This window comes from Xenopus laevis, chromosome 4L (assembly GCF_017654675.1).
Source record: "Xenopus laevis strain J_2021 chromosome 4L, Xenopus_laevis_v10.1, whole genome shotgun sequence".
Lineage (NCBI taxonomy): Eukaryota > Metazoa > Chordata > Amphibia > Anura > Pipidae > Xenopus > Xenopus laevis.
In genome coordinates this window covers 151,132,726-151,146,748 of record NC_054377.1, presented here as the reverse complement: position 1 = coordinate 151,146,748, position 14,023 = coordinate 151,132,726, and the positions used below count along the sequence as shown (strand labels likewise).

Sequence of the window (14,023 nt, the reverse complement as noted above, 5' to 3'; positions counted from 1 at the left end):
GAAAATGTCCAAGAACACTGTGCAACGTTCCCTTAATGGACTGAGGAGCGACTGAAAGGTTTTCTGTTTAAACGTTCATGTGCCCGTTGGTTGGAATGGATCTGGGCAGGTTTGAATTCCCAAATCTTTGTGTTGTGAAAGATACACTGATAAATATCTAAAAATCTCAATATGGGGAAGATGTGGTCAAGTTTTAACTCAAATCTTGTTGCATTCTTGATAAACTTCAGGACTCAACTCTTTCTGAAATGAGGTGCAGAGACCTGCAGCAGTTCAGGGCCAGAGGGAAGCTCCAGCCTTGTTGTCAACGACCCCCTCATCTTCCATGATGTGTAGACTTGTTTCCAAGACCAAAGTTTTCATTATCTGTTCTCTTGGGCAATTTAGTAACATTTTCAGGCATGGACTTGAAGTTGTCCCACCACTTGATATCAAGACCATGGTGGTCTTGGCCTTGATTCAGACTTGACTGGAATGTCAGTATGAGTTTTAGCTCTGAGTGGGACTTCATCTAGGTAGTGTCAACACCAACACTTTCTTTAGCCCCACCGCACTATCCTCCCTAAATTCCTAATTTCTCCACTTTATTCATGATGAAGCTTCCATCATGATGATAGAAACTGATGTGAAAAAGCCTTGGGCAGGAGCCCGTAGGACATTCAGGTTTTATATGATGGATTCACAGATTGTGGTGGGACACTGCTGTACAATTGCCCCTTCATTATTCTCTTTAGAGACGCATCCTCAGAGTAAATTCAACCTATGAAGCAATCCTGGACTTCTCCAAACCTCAGATCTTCCTATTCTGTAAAAGAGCTTTGCTTAGGTAATCAATGGGGGGGGTCCATTTACTGCCTGGGATTTCAGTATTGTAAGCTTTAGATCTTGTTGGACTTCATCTAGGTATTGTCAACACCAACATTTTCTTCAGCCCCACCGCAGTTGTGGACCCGCATCCCAACATCCTCACTAAATGTAGTTGCACGTAAATTACTAATTCCTCCACTTTATTCATGATGGAGCTACCATCATGATGCTAGGAACTGTAGATGTGAAAAAGCCTTGGGCAGGAGCCTGTAGGACATCTAGGTTTTATATGATGGGGTCATGTGTCAGACACAGACCGTGGTGGGACACTGTTGTACGATTGCCCCTTCATTATTCTCTTTGGAGACGTGTCCTCAGAGTCAGGTCAACTGATGAAGCAATTCTGGACTTCTCCAAACCTCAGATCTTCCTGTTCTGTAAAAGAGCGTTGCTTAGGCAATCAATGGGGATGGTGATCCATCAATGTATCTCCCATAAGATATATCTCTATTGGCACAAAGGGTGGAAATTTTGTGTGTTTCTGATAATTCCCATGTGTTGAGGTGGCATTTCATGATCTCAATGTGGACACAGGAGCTGCTCTTTTCTGCTCATTGTGAGATGAAGTTGTGGGTTCGCGGGGAAGGATAACAAATGGAGTTTGCTAAGGATTAATCACTAATGGTGTCTAATTAATCACGTGTGATAAAGGAGGGAAAGTTTAATCACATTCACTGGAGGCACTAAAGGATGGGCTGGGCATTATTCACACGCTGCTAAGCATTAATGGTCTTTGCTTGATAAATTAGATTTGTTTTTGCACTGATACACAATAGGGATGACTCCTTGAGGGAATAGCAGATGAGCCAGGGTGACACACACACATATATAGTGAATAAAGTACCCCCTATTGTAAAATATAAGGATATTATAAGTCACCAAGGAGTTGCATGACCATATAAAAGTACGAGGTTGAAGGCCGAGTGCTTTTATATAGGTCATGAAAGTCAGCGTTTTCTTCTAATATCCTAATATTTTCCAACAAGGGGTACTTTATTTATTATAATACACAAGTATTTCTGAGTTATGTGACAAAAATGACATCACTACTCACCGTTTATAACTGATGACATCACTAGTCACCATTTGTAAGGATATCATTTACAAGATATTCACATATATAAATATATGCACAAAAGAAGGTAACGTTGCACCATGGGATTAGGTTTGAACTACTGGAGGAAAGTTGCAACATAGATTTATATTTAATAGAGTTGGGAGATCCAATGAAAAAACGATGGAAGTGCAATTTCCGTGCAAGGGTCGAGCCAGAGGAAGGTGCATTAGAGAAATAATAACTGACATCACATCCAATCTTCCCTCTAACAAAACAAAATGAAATTCCTTCTTGGATCAGATATGGCGGCGAGATGTTATCTTTGGATTAGCGCCACCTTTAATTCTTGCATCAACGTGCAGATCCCAAATAAAGCCGGGCAACAACAAATTTGGGAGAAAGTGCTAAAAGACATTTCATTCTACAAGTCTATTTACAATTGTGAGAGTCTTCTTGCCAGTCAGTCTGATTCCACTGGAAGATAGAGGCTCGGAGACTCCTTCACGTCCAGCTCTGCTTTTGGCTTTCAGGTCCAGCAATTGAGCGGAGCATCTGGACCAAATATATTTGTGAAATGAGACCAGCGTATTATTCCTTCTGATATTGCACTTGGCAGCTCGGACAAAAAGAATGCTTCATATTTCTCAACTGACACACAGAAGAGTCAAGTTAATGTCAATTAGAGAGACGGACGGAGTGCCTGGAAATGCGCTTCCCTCTCCATCACAGGAGACACCTTGCTTAGGGATTGGGAAAACGTCATTTTATGAGATTGTTATTCCTGGGGTCAGTGCAATGATTACACAGGGTTCAGGCTCCCACAGTCGGCTTCTGATACAAGAAAGACCAACGCCAAGTGTTACAAGAACCATGTGATACTCTAAAGAGGCCACAGGCCGAGATGTAGGACTGGGCAGTTTCTGCAGTTAACCATACTACCTTAGCATAGCAACAAGCTTGGGCCCCCAACAGAGGCAGTTTCAGCAATTACCATACTACCTGAACATAGTTACAAGCATGGGCCCCCAACAGAGGCAGTTTCAGCAGTTGACCATACTACCTGAACATAGCAACAAGCATGGACCCCCAACAGAGGCAGTTTCAGCAGTTGGCCTTACTACCTGAACATAGCAACAAGCATGGGCCACCAACAGGGTCAGTTTCAGCAGTTGACCATACTACCTGAACATAGCAACAAGCATGGACCCCCAACAGAGGCAGTTTCAGCAGTTGGCCTTACGACCTGAACATAGCAACAAGCATGGACCCCCAACAGAGGCAGTTTCAGCAGTTGGCCTTACTACCTGAACAGAGCTATAAGCATGGGCCCCTCAACAGAGGCAGTTTCAGCAGTTGGCCTTACTACCTGAACAGAGCTATAAGCATGGGCCCCTCAACAGAGGCAGTTTCAGCAGTTGGCCTTACTACCTGAGCATAGCTACAAGCATGAGCCCCCAACAGAGGTAGTTTCAGCAGTTGGCCTTACTTCCTAAGCAAAACAACAAACATGGGCCCCCAAAAGAAGGTGTTTCAGCAGTTGGCCCTTCCCCAATTATTAGCTCATCAGTTACCTGGGTAGAATAGGACAACAATGGAAGTAAGGTCCCACCGCTCCCAAAAATGCACCTCACCCACTTCACTATGTCTCAGTCCTGGACAACATATTGCCCCAGACAGGTACTTGTGTGTCACTCATGACTATATAATGGCACCTAAAAACAACAACATTCCGAGTATAAACCCTGTGAGAAATCCCTGCACTCTAATTGGTGCTCATCAATTTTGTCTGAATATTTAAAATAAAATTCTGAACCTTTTCTGAACCATTTCCCTCTTTTCTACTGATTCCGCAGCCCAGATCCAAGGCTGAGAGAGGGCTAACAAGGCAGCCATTGGCAGTTTTGGCCCAACTGTCGGCCCTCAGTCTGTTGATTGAGAGTGAAGCACAGGGAGGGCCCAATAGGTGCGGGGGGTCATGGGATGTGAACAATGGCAGGTGTAAAAACAACTAGAAGTTCTTTGTATAAGAGAAATGCAAACAGGAGATGTTGCCTTGGGCCCGGGGGGGGGGGGGTGTAGAGTGGCTCTTACTTATCTCAATGGCAGTGATTGACAGTTGTGATTCCATGTCAAGGGTCTTGGAGTTTGGGCACTTTTTGTACTTTTTAAAAACAGCAGGATGAGAAGGAATGCGGCTGCAAATGTCACAATGAATCACGTAAACAAGGATCTTTATGGGAAGGTGGGAGGAATCGGGGAGCAGTTCAACACCTCGGGCTCTGCATTAGATTCCCAGAAAGACATCAGTCAGCGCCCGCACACCTTTCCATAGAGACCTTCACTATCAGCAGCTCCAACCTGTGGGGGGTTCTGCTATAAGTGAACTGTGTCTCCCACAACAGCAGCAATTACATTCGAATTGGCCTAAGTCAATGGAGAGAAGATGAAGCCCCACCTGCTGCTGTTGAACTTTAACTAGAGTCAGTGATAGACTTTAAAGGAAAACTATACCCCGAAACAATGTAGGTCTCTATAAAAATGTAAAACCCTGCTTCATGTAAAAAAAACATTTTCATAATAATATACTTTTTTAGTAGTATGTGCCATTGGGTAATCATAAATAGAAAATTGCCATTTTAAAAAATAAGGGTCGCCCCCAGGGATCGTATGATTCACGGTGCACACAAACATATCAACAAAATATACTAGTTATGTCACATGAGCCAATTAACAGACAGAGTTGTGTCTTTTGTTTCAACACTTCTTCCTGTTACAGTTAAAGCTGCAGTATTTCTGGTCAGGTGATCTCTTCCTGTTACAGTTAGAGCTGCAGTATTTCTGGTCAGGTGATCTCTTCCTGTTACAGTTAGAGCTGCAGTATTTCTGGTCAGGTGATCTCTTCCTGTTACAGTTAGAGCTGCAGTATTTCTGGTCAGGTGATCTCTTCCTGTTACAGTTAGAGCTGCAGTATTTCTGGTCAGGTGATCTCTTCCTGTTACAGTTAGAGCTGCAGTATTTCTGGTCAGGTGATCTCTTCCTGTTACAGTTAGAGCTTGTAGTATTTCTGGTCAGGTGATCTCTTCCTGTTACAGTTAGAGCTGCAGTATTTCTGGTCAGGTGATCTCTTCCTGTTACAGTTAGAGCTGCAGTATTTCTGGTCAGGTGATCTCTTCCTGTTACAGTTAGAGCTGCAGTATTTCTGGTCAGGTGATCTCTTCCTGTTACAGTTAGAGTTGCAGTATTTCTGGTCAGGTGGTCTCTTCCTGTTACAGTTAGAGCTGTAGTATTTCTGGTCAGGTGATCTCTTCCTGTTACAGTTAGAGCTGCAGTATTTCTGGTCAGGTGATCTCTTCCTGTTACAGTTAGAGCTGTAGTATTTCTGGTCAGGTGATCTCTTCCTGTTACAGTTAGAGCTGCAGTATTTCTGGTCAGGTGATCTCTTCCTGTAACAGTTACAGCTGCAGTATTTTTGGTCAGCTGATCTCTTCCTGTTACAGTTAGAGCTGCAGTATTTGTGATCAGGTGATCTCTTCATGTTACAGTTAGAGCTGCAGTATTTCTGGTCAGGTGATCTCTTCCTGTAACAGTTACAGCTGCAGTATTTGTGATCAGGTGATCTCTTCCTGTTACAGTTAGAGCTGCAGTATTTCTGGTCAGGTGATCTCTGAGGCAGCACACAGACCATCACCAAATGGGGGTTCAAGGCAAGAGATGTAAAAGGGCAATATTTACTTAAATATATATCTTGGTATGACAAGATTCTTTAATATGCCACTTAATATGATATAAACTATCTGTTGCTTAAGCATTCATTTTGGGGGTATAGTTTTCCTTTAAGCAAAGGATGAGGGCATGGGAACAGGCACAGAGGAATCTTTATGAGAGTGATTTGGGCCCCCCTGAGCCAGAAGGGAGGGTGAGACAGACTCAGGACCCCCGTTTCTGATACAGGGGGATAAAGTGAAATGTCTCATTGAGACTGATGTCATCCCGACTCACAGAGCAACTCTATGGCTGAACTGTATTTGTGATCAGGTCAGGAGAAGGGGGTGATACTTGCGCTCCTTTGTTCCCGGGGCTCCTCGTTGAGATCACAGACAAAACACAGCCCATTGCTCTTTCTCCTTTATAATTCTGTCTCATTGCGACTCCAAACATTGCCATGAACTTTTGGCACCAAGCACAAGCCGTGGCTCCTCGTGGTTCCCACCAAGTCCATTACGGTGATTGATTGGCCCTGATCTCTTCTACTGCGCAACAATAACCAATACAAAAGCCTCACAATGTCTGGGCTGTTCCCTTGTAGACAGAACATTGGGGTCAGGGTTGATAATAAACAGGTAAAAAAGAACAGTATCAGGCGTCTCCCATCATAAAGTGAATATTGAGGGGGCATTTGGCACAATACAGTCTATTATAAAAGTGCATTTCTACCATATAAATAGTATGGGCTGCCCAGGTGTTTTCAGCTATGGTTGCAGGATGTTGAGAGTTGTAGTACAACAAAAAAGAGCCTAGGATAGATATATATATATATATATACACAACCACACACAATTTATTTAAAAAATCAAATTAAAGTTGGATGAATGGAATCGACCCAAAAACTCCAAAAAAAACTCGAATGTCAGGAAACAACTCAAAATTAATCCCTGGACGTCTTCCATCGGAATCTTCCCCATATCGATTTACCCTGGGGACTCCACGGCAACGACTGCCCAATCATATTCATTTATAGACAATAAAAGCACAAAGTGTCATTCAATACAGGGTGTGAGTTAGTGGGACACTGCACTGACTGATTTACACAAACGCCCATTAAAGTCAGAAATCTCACACAAACCATCACTTCCGTGCGTTTATTGGGATTTGGGGAGAAAAAGCTGAAATCCTCATTCTCTTAGAACTGACAAAGGAGCAACAGTCCCCTAAGTTTGCTCATAGTCTGTACAGAGAGATCCCATAAAACTATGGCAGCATAGGTATTCCCTGTACTAAGCACAATTCAGCAGGAACAGTCCCTAAGTTTGCTCATAGTCTGTACAGAGAGATCCCATAAAACTATGGCAGCATAGGTATTCCCTGTACTAAGCACAATTCAGCAGGAACAGTCCCTACGTTTGCTCATAGTCTGTACAGAGAGATCCCATAAAACTATGGCAGCATAGGTATTCCCTGTACTAAGCACAATTCAGCAGGAACAGTCCCTAAGTTTGCTCATAGTCTGTACAGAGAGATCCCATAAAACTATGGCAGCATAGGTATTCCCTGTACTAAGCACAATTCAGCAGGAACAGCCCCTAAGTTTGCTCATAGTCTGTACAGAGAGATCCCATAAAACTATGGCAGCATAGGTATTCCCTGTACTAAGCACAATTCAGCAGGAACAGCCCCTAAGTTTGCTCATAGTCTGTACAGAGAGATCCCATAAAACTATGGCAGCATAGGTATTCCCTGTACTAAGCACAATTCAGCAGGAACAGCCCCTAAGTTTGCTCATAGTCTGTACAGAGAGATATAATACCCACAAAACTATGGCAGCATATGGATTGTTCTGTACTAGACAGGGCATCTCAGCAAAGTAAGTGACAAGTAGAGATGTCGCGAACTGTTCGCCGGCAAACTTGTTCGCGCGAACATCGGGTGTTCGCGCTCGCCGGAAGTTCGCGAACGTCGCGCGACGTTCGCCATTTTGGGTTCGCCATTGTTGGCGCTTTTTTTTGCCCTCTCACCCCAGACCAGCAGGTACATGGCAGCCAATCAGGAAGCTCTCCCCTGGACCACTCCCCTTCCCTATAAAAACCGAAGCCCTGCAGCGTTTTTTCACTCTGCCTGTGTGTGCTGAAGAGATAGTGTAGGGAGAGAGCTGCTGCCTGTTAGTGATTTCAGGGACAGTTGAAAGTTTGCTGGCTAGTAATCGTTTTGATACTGCTCTGTTATTGGAGGGACAGAAGTCTGCAGGGGTTTGAGGGACATTTAAGCTTAGGTAGCTTTGCTGGCTAGTAATCTACCTTCTACTGCAGTGCTCTGTATGTATCTACAGTGGGCAGCTGTCCTGCTTCTGATCTCATCTGCTGACTGCTGCAATAACAGTAGTCCTTGTAAGGACTGCTTTTATTTATTTTTTTGTTGTTTTACTACTACTACTACTATAAGAGCCCAGTGCTATTAGTCTAGCAGTGTTGGGGAGTGGGACTGGTGTGCTAATCTGCTGCTCCTAGTAGTTCAGCAGCACCAACTTTAATTTTTTTTTTTTAATATTCATTTTTTTTTTATTTTACTTTTTTTTATTTTACTACCGCTGTAGTAGTGTATAAGTTGACCTTTTAGGCATTATTTGCCCTGTAGGCATTATTTGCACACTGTTTTCTTCAACCCGCCATCTAGCTGTGTGACCTTGTTCACATTCTGTCTAAATATCCATAATATTACCGTCTCCAGAAAAAACACCGGAGTGACTTTTTTCAAGCAGCCATAATATATTTTACGTAATCCGTATCCACCGCTGTAGTAGTGTATACGTTGACCTTGTAGGCATTGTTTGCCCAGTTTTTTTGGTCGCAGCCACTGAAGCACAGTTGCCAGAAAAAATATGCCATATAAATGCTGAAAATAGTCATTTTTTGCCATACGTTGACTCAACGTATATGGCAAAAAATTACTATTTTCAGCATTTATATGGCATATTTTTTCTGGCAACTGTGCTTCAGTGGCTGCGACCAAAAAAACTGGGCAAACAATGCCTACAAGGTCAACGTATGGCAAAAAATGACTATTTTCAGCATTTATATGGCATATTTTTTCTGGCAACTGTGCTTCAGTGGCTGCAACCAAAAAAACTGGGCAAACAATGTCTACAAGGTCAACGTATGGCGAAAAATGACTATTTTCAGCATTTATATGGCATATTTTTTATGGCAACTGTGCTTCAGTGGCTGCGTCCAAAAAAACTGGGCAAACAATGCCTACAAGGTCAACGTATGGCAGTTGTTTAAAGAGAACAGTAGATTACTAGCCAGCAAAGCTACCTAAGCTAAAATGTCCCTCAAATCCCTGCAGACTTCTGTCCCTCCAATACAGAGCAGTATCAAGCAGATTACTAGCCAGCAAACTTACTATCATCTGTCCCTGAAATCACTAACAGCTCTCCCCCTACACTATCTCTTCCAAGCACACACAGGCAGATTTTTCAGATACATTTTTGCCCTTGATCCCCCTCTGGCATGCCACTGTCCAGGTCGTTGCACCCTTTAAACAACTTTAAAATCATTTTTCTGGCCAGAAATGTCTTTTCTAGATGTTAAAGTTCGCCTTCCCATTGAAGTCTATGGGGTTCGCGAACCGTTCGCGAACCGCTCGCGTTTTTGCGCAAGTTCGCGAATATGTTCGCGAACTTTTTTTCCGACGTTCGCTACATCCCTAGTGACAAGTATTTGGTGTTGGTCCATGACAGGACAATGGAGCTAATGATTCTGTATTGAACATGAGATGACAGCAGGACGGCACTTATATATCATATGTCATTTATACACAGAGACACACAGTTCTGGACACACAATAAGGTAAAATTATTGCACTGCACTTACCCATATGTATAAATACAAATATACAGGAATGCTGTGGGCATGTAATAAACTCCAGGCCGTTAAGAAAAGAACATGAAACCCAAGAACAATTTGTTATTAGGATAAAATCGCCCCTCCCTCCCTCATCAGATTATTTTGTTAGACAAGATTTTTGTTTTCTTGGCTCCACAAAATTCCCATTTTTCCAACCTCCCTCCTGTGTCCGCAGAGCAAATATTAACGTGTTCATGATCACAGGGGCTGAGAGATCAAAAGCTCCTCTATATTGTGCCCCAAATGCAACGAGAGTATTAAGTCTGACCCCCCGCCGGCAATTCAGTCAACAAGCGAGTGATTTGTCTTATCCAAAAGGAGCGGATCTTTAAGCTGAAAACATGAGTCTGATCATCATCAGTAACCTGCTGGGAAACATCCACGAAATGAAATGTTCCACATCTGAAAACAAAGGAGTCTGTGGTGTGGAAACTGCAAGGCTGAAAGTGCAATGCACCGGCAGATTACTTGTATATTTCTATCTTCAGTGATTCATCTACTGCACTTTATTTCCAAATGGCAATAATGTAAATCACTGGTGGTGTCTTCCCTTCCTCGATTTTATATTTTCCAGGAATTAATGCTGATTTTTTACAGTCCCGGTAAAACATAAAACTGGGGTTCTACTGTATATATATTACTGGTGTTAAAGGGGTTGATCACCTTTAAATGAACTGTACGTATGACAGTATGACACAGAGAGGCATATTCTGAGACAATTTGTAATTGGTTTTCATTTTTTATTATTTGTGGTTTTTTACTTATTTAGCTTTTTATTCAGCAGCTCTCCAGTTTGTAATTTCAGCCATCTGTTTGCTAGGGTCCAAATTCCCCTAGCAACCATGCACTGATGTGAATAAGAGACTGGAATATGAATAGGAGAGGCCTGGATAGAAAGAGGAGGAATAAAAAGTAGCAATAACAATACATTTGTAGCCTTTACAGAGCATTTGTTTTTTTAGATGGGGTCGGTGACCCCCCCTGTTTGAAAGCAGGAAAGTGTCAGAAGAAAAAGGCAAGTAATTCAAAAACTATGAAAAAGAAATAATGAAGACCAACTGAAAAGTTGCTTAGTTATTCTATTACATACTAAAAGTTAACTTAAAGGTGAACCATGTCTTTAATAATAAAGGTTTAGTGGCCCGATGTTTTATGTACCGGTAAGTGATTCCCCTGTGAGCTTGTCTTTATGTTACATTTAAACTATGACCCCCCCTGTGCACAATCCCACCCCCCCCCATGAATCCCACACTTTGCATCTATGAGCCAACACGTCCTATCAATTCAATTCAGTTTTAACCCTAAACCCTAGTTTTTAACCCTAACCCTAACATACCCATGAGCCCCAAACATGCAGTGATAGGCTGCTGGGGGAAAGGGAGGGGGTGATATCAGTCCAACTTGCAGTACAGCAGTAAAGAGAGACTGAAGTTTATCAGAGCACAAGTCACATGACTGGGGGCAGCTGGGAAACTGACAATATATCTAAAAATCATGACGGAATCCCTTCAATAACAACCAATTTTATCCCGGTGAAACAAATTTGAGAGATGGGAAATATGTATGGGTTTGGGCGAATAAGGGGATACAATGGGCGGGTGAGGGTCTCTGGGAAGTGTAACAAGCTGACGCTCTATAAATAAAGGTGAAATAAAATATATATATCAATCCCGCTCTGCCCAACAAGCACCTTCCTATTTGTTCCCATGGATTCCAGATGTTGTTGCAGTAATTGTATCTTAAGGGCAAATGTTTCCTCGGCACAAAGTGCGTTTAGAGAGCGGCCTCGGGGATCTGCGATGAAAAGCGAGTGATGTGTTTAGGATAAGGCTGAACTAAACAACAGGGGGAAGAGAACAAAGAGAGGAGGCCGAGGGAGCGGCGACCCCCTTAATGGAAATAGTTCTGGGGAAAAATAAGCAAACACAGATCAATTATCGGCCCCCTCTGATAAGAACCGGCAACCAAATCTCACAAAGGGCCGAGCAGGAGACTGTTTGTAAAACAAAACCATTAAGGAGCCAATCACAGCAGATACATCTCAGCAGAAGAGATTCCCTTTGGCGTCTATTACACAACATGAAAAGCACTGGGGCAGCAGCACTCGAGGGCCACTGAGATGTCTCCACTTGGCTAGATCTATACAGCGAGAAGTGCAACAGGGAAATACCCCCTACTGCAAATGATAAGGATTTTGTGGAAGTCACTGAGGGGTTGTTCTGTGACCATATAAAGGCACAAGGCTGCAGGCTGAGTTATACAGGGAACTCTGAGTATCACTCATGTATTATAAGGGATAATGTACCCCCTACTGTAAATGATAAGGATATTAGAAGTCACTGAGGGGTTGTTCTGTGACCATATAAAGGCACAAGGCTGCAGGCTGAGTTATACAGGGAACTCTGAGTATCACTCATGTATTATAAGGGATAATGTACCCCCTACTGTAAATGATAAGGATATTAGAAGTCACTGAGGGGTTGTTCTGTGACCATATAAAGGCACAAGGCTGCAGGCTGAGTTATACAGGGAACTCTGAGTATCACTCATGTATTATAAGGGATAATGTACCCCCTACTGTAAATGATAAGGATATTAGAAGTCACTGAGGGGTTGTTCTGTGACCATATAAAGGCACAAGGCTGCAGGCTGAGTTATACAGGGAACTCTGAGTATCACTCATGTATTATAAGGGATAATGTACCCCCTACTGTAAATGATAAGGATATTAGACGTCACTGAGGGGTTGTTCTGTGACCATATAAAGGCACAAGGCCGCAGGCTGAGTTATACAGGGAACTCTGAGTATCACTCATGTATTATAAGGGATAATGTACCCCCTACTGTAAATGATAAGGATATTAGAAGTCACTGAGGGGTTGTTCTGTGACCATATAAAGACACAAGGCTGCAGGCTGAGTTATACAGGGAACTCTGAGTATCACTCATGTATTATAAGGGATAATGTACCCCCTACTGTAAATGATAAGGATATTAGAAGTCACTGAGGGGTTGTTCTGTGACCATATAAAGGCACAAGGCTGCAGGCTGAGTTATACAGGGAACTCTGAGTATCACTCATGTATTATAAGGGATAATGTACCCCCTACTGTAAATGATAAGGATATTAGAAGTGATACAAGGGATACTATACTCATACTGTCCTGCCTTCTAAGCATTTTTATGGTTTTGGAACTCTTTGATGAGTACAAGATAACTATTATATACAGTAGAAGTTACATTCTCTTGTATATTAGAATAGAGCAAGCAATGCAGCCATTATATTTGACAGCCCCAATATCTTAATTTCTATTTGTGTCTCATTCACTATTAAGAAACAGGTAGAAAAATACAACATTGTTTCCTTACCCCACAAAATGAAAAGGAAACTTTGGTTTTCAGGAATTGTTATGCCCATATCCCCTCCTCCTCCTCCTGGAAACCGTGCGTTTGAAGATCCATGAAGGTGTCGGCAAAGGAAACGAGAGAAGAGAAAAAAAGAAAAGATTAGAAACAAACTCTTCCAGAGATAAACACATAACCCTAATCACAAGGCTTCTCCTCGTCAGTCCTGCGGGTTCAGACTGAAGCTTTTATGTGGGAAGATTGCAAGCTCTCATGCAACAAGAAAAACACACCGATTCCTCTTTGAGGAGACAAATAAGAGCATCAAGGTGTCCAAGTGCAAAACCCTCTCTCCGTCTCCCAGTAACTAGTGATGGGCGAATTTATCAGCCAGGCGGGAAAATTTTTTTTTTCAAAATGAATCAGTTAATAGTGCGGCTCCAGCAGAATTCTGCACTGAAATCCATTTCTCAAAAGAGCGAACAGATTTTTTTATATTCAATTTTGAAATCTGACATGGCGCTAGACATATTGTCAATTTCCCAGCTGCCCCAAGTCATGTGACTTGTGCTCTAATAAACTACAATCACTCTTTACTGCTGTACTGCAAGTTGGAGTGATATCACCCCCATCCCTTCCCCCCCCCAGCAGTCAAACAAAAGAACAATGGGAAGGTAACCAGATAGCAGCTCCCTAACACAAGATAACAGCTGCCTGGTAGATCTAAGAACAGCACTCAATAGTAAAATCCATGTCCCACTGAGACACATTCAGTTACATTGCGAAGGAAAAACAGCAGCCTGCCAGAAAGCATTTCTCTCCTAAAGTTCAGGCACAAGTCACATGACCAGGGGCAGCTGGGAAATTGACAACATGTCTAGCCCCATGTCAGATTTCAAAATTAAATATAAAAAAATCTGTTTGCTCTTTTGAGAAATGGATTTCAGTGCAGAATTCCGCTGGAGCAGAAATATATGTATCAGTATCAACGTGTTCATTGAGTAAACAGAGGTCAGGATAACATTTTGAACCCAAAATAGAGGTTTCAGCTAAATAAGTTGAAAAACCAGTGTATTAGGTTCATGCCCTTAGCCGCCCCTCTAGTGAAGTGCAGGTCCAGATCTTCTGTCAGTAA

General features: G+C 42.5%; 1 protein-coding gene across 6 annotated transcripts in view; it reads right to left on the bottom strand.

Moving 5' to 3' along the window:
- The window catches only part of LOC108704021 (ERC protein 2-like), a 528,894-nt gene that overhangs the window by 130,069 nt on the left and 384,802 nt on the right, over positions 1-14,023 (bottom strand). For all 6 annotated transcript variants that reach the window (XM_041590955.1, XM_041590958.1, XM_041590956.1 and 3 more), the window contains one exon: positions 12,913-12,978. In XM_041590955.1, the coding sequence (XP_041446889.1) occupies positions 12,952-12,978 (27 nt within the window). In that variant the 3' untranslated portion in view covers positions 12,913-12,951. The remainder of the gene's footprint in view (positions 1-12,912; positions 12,979-14,023) is intronic.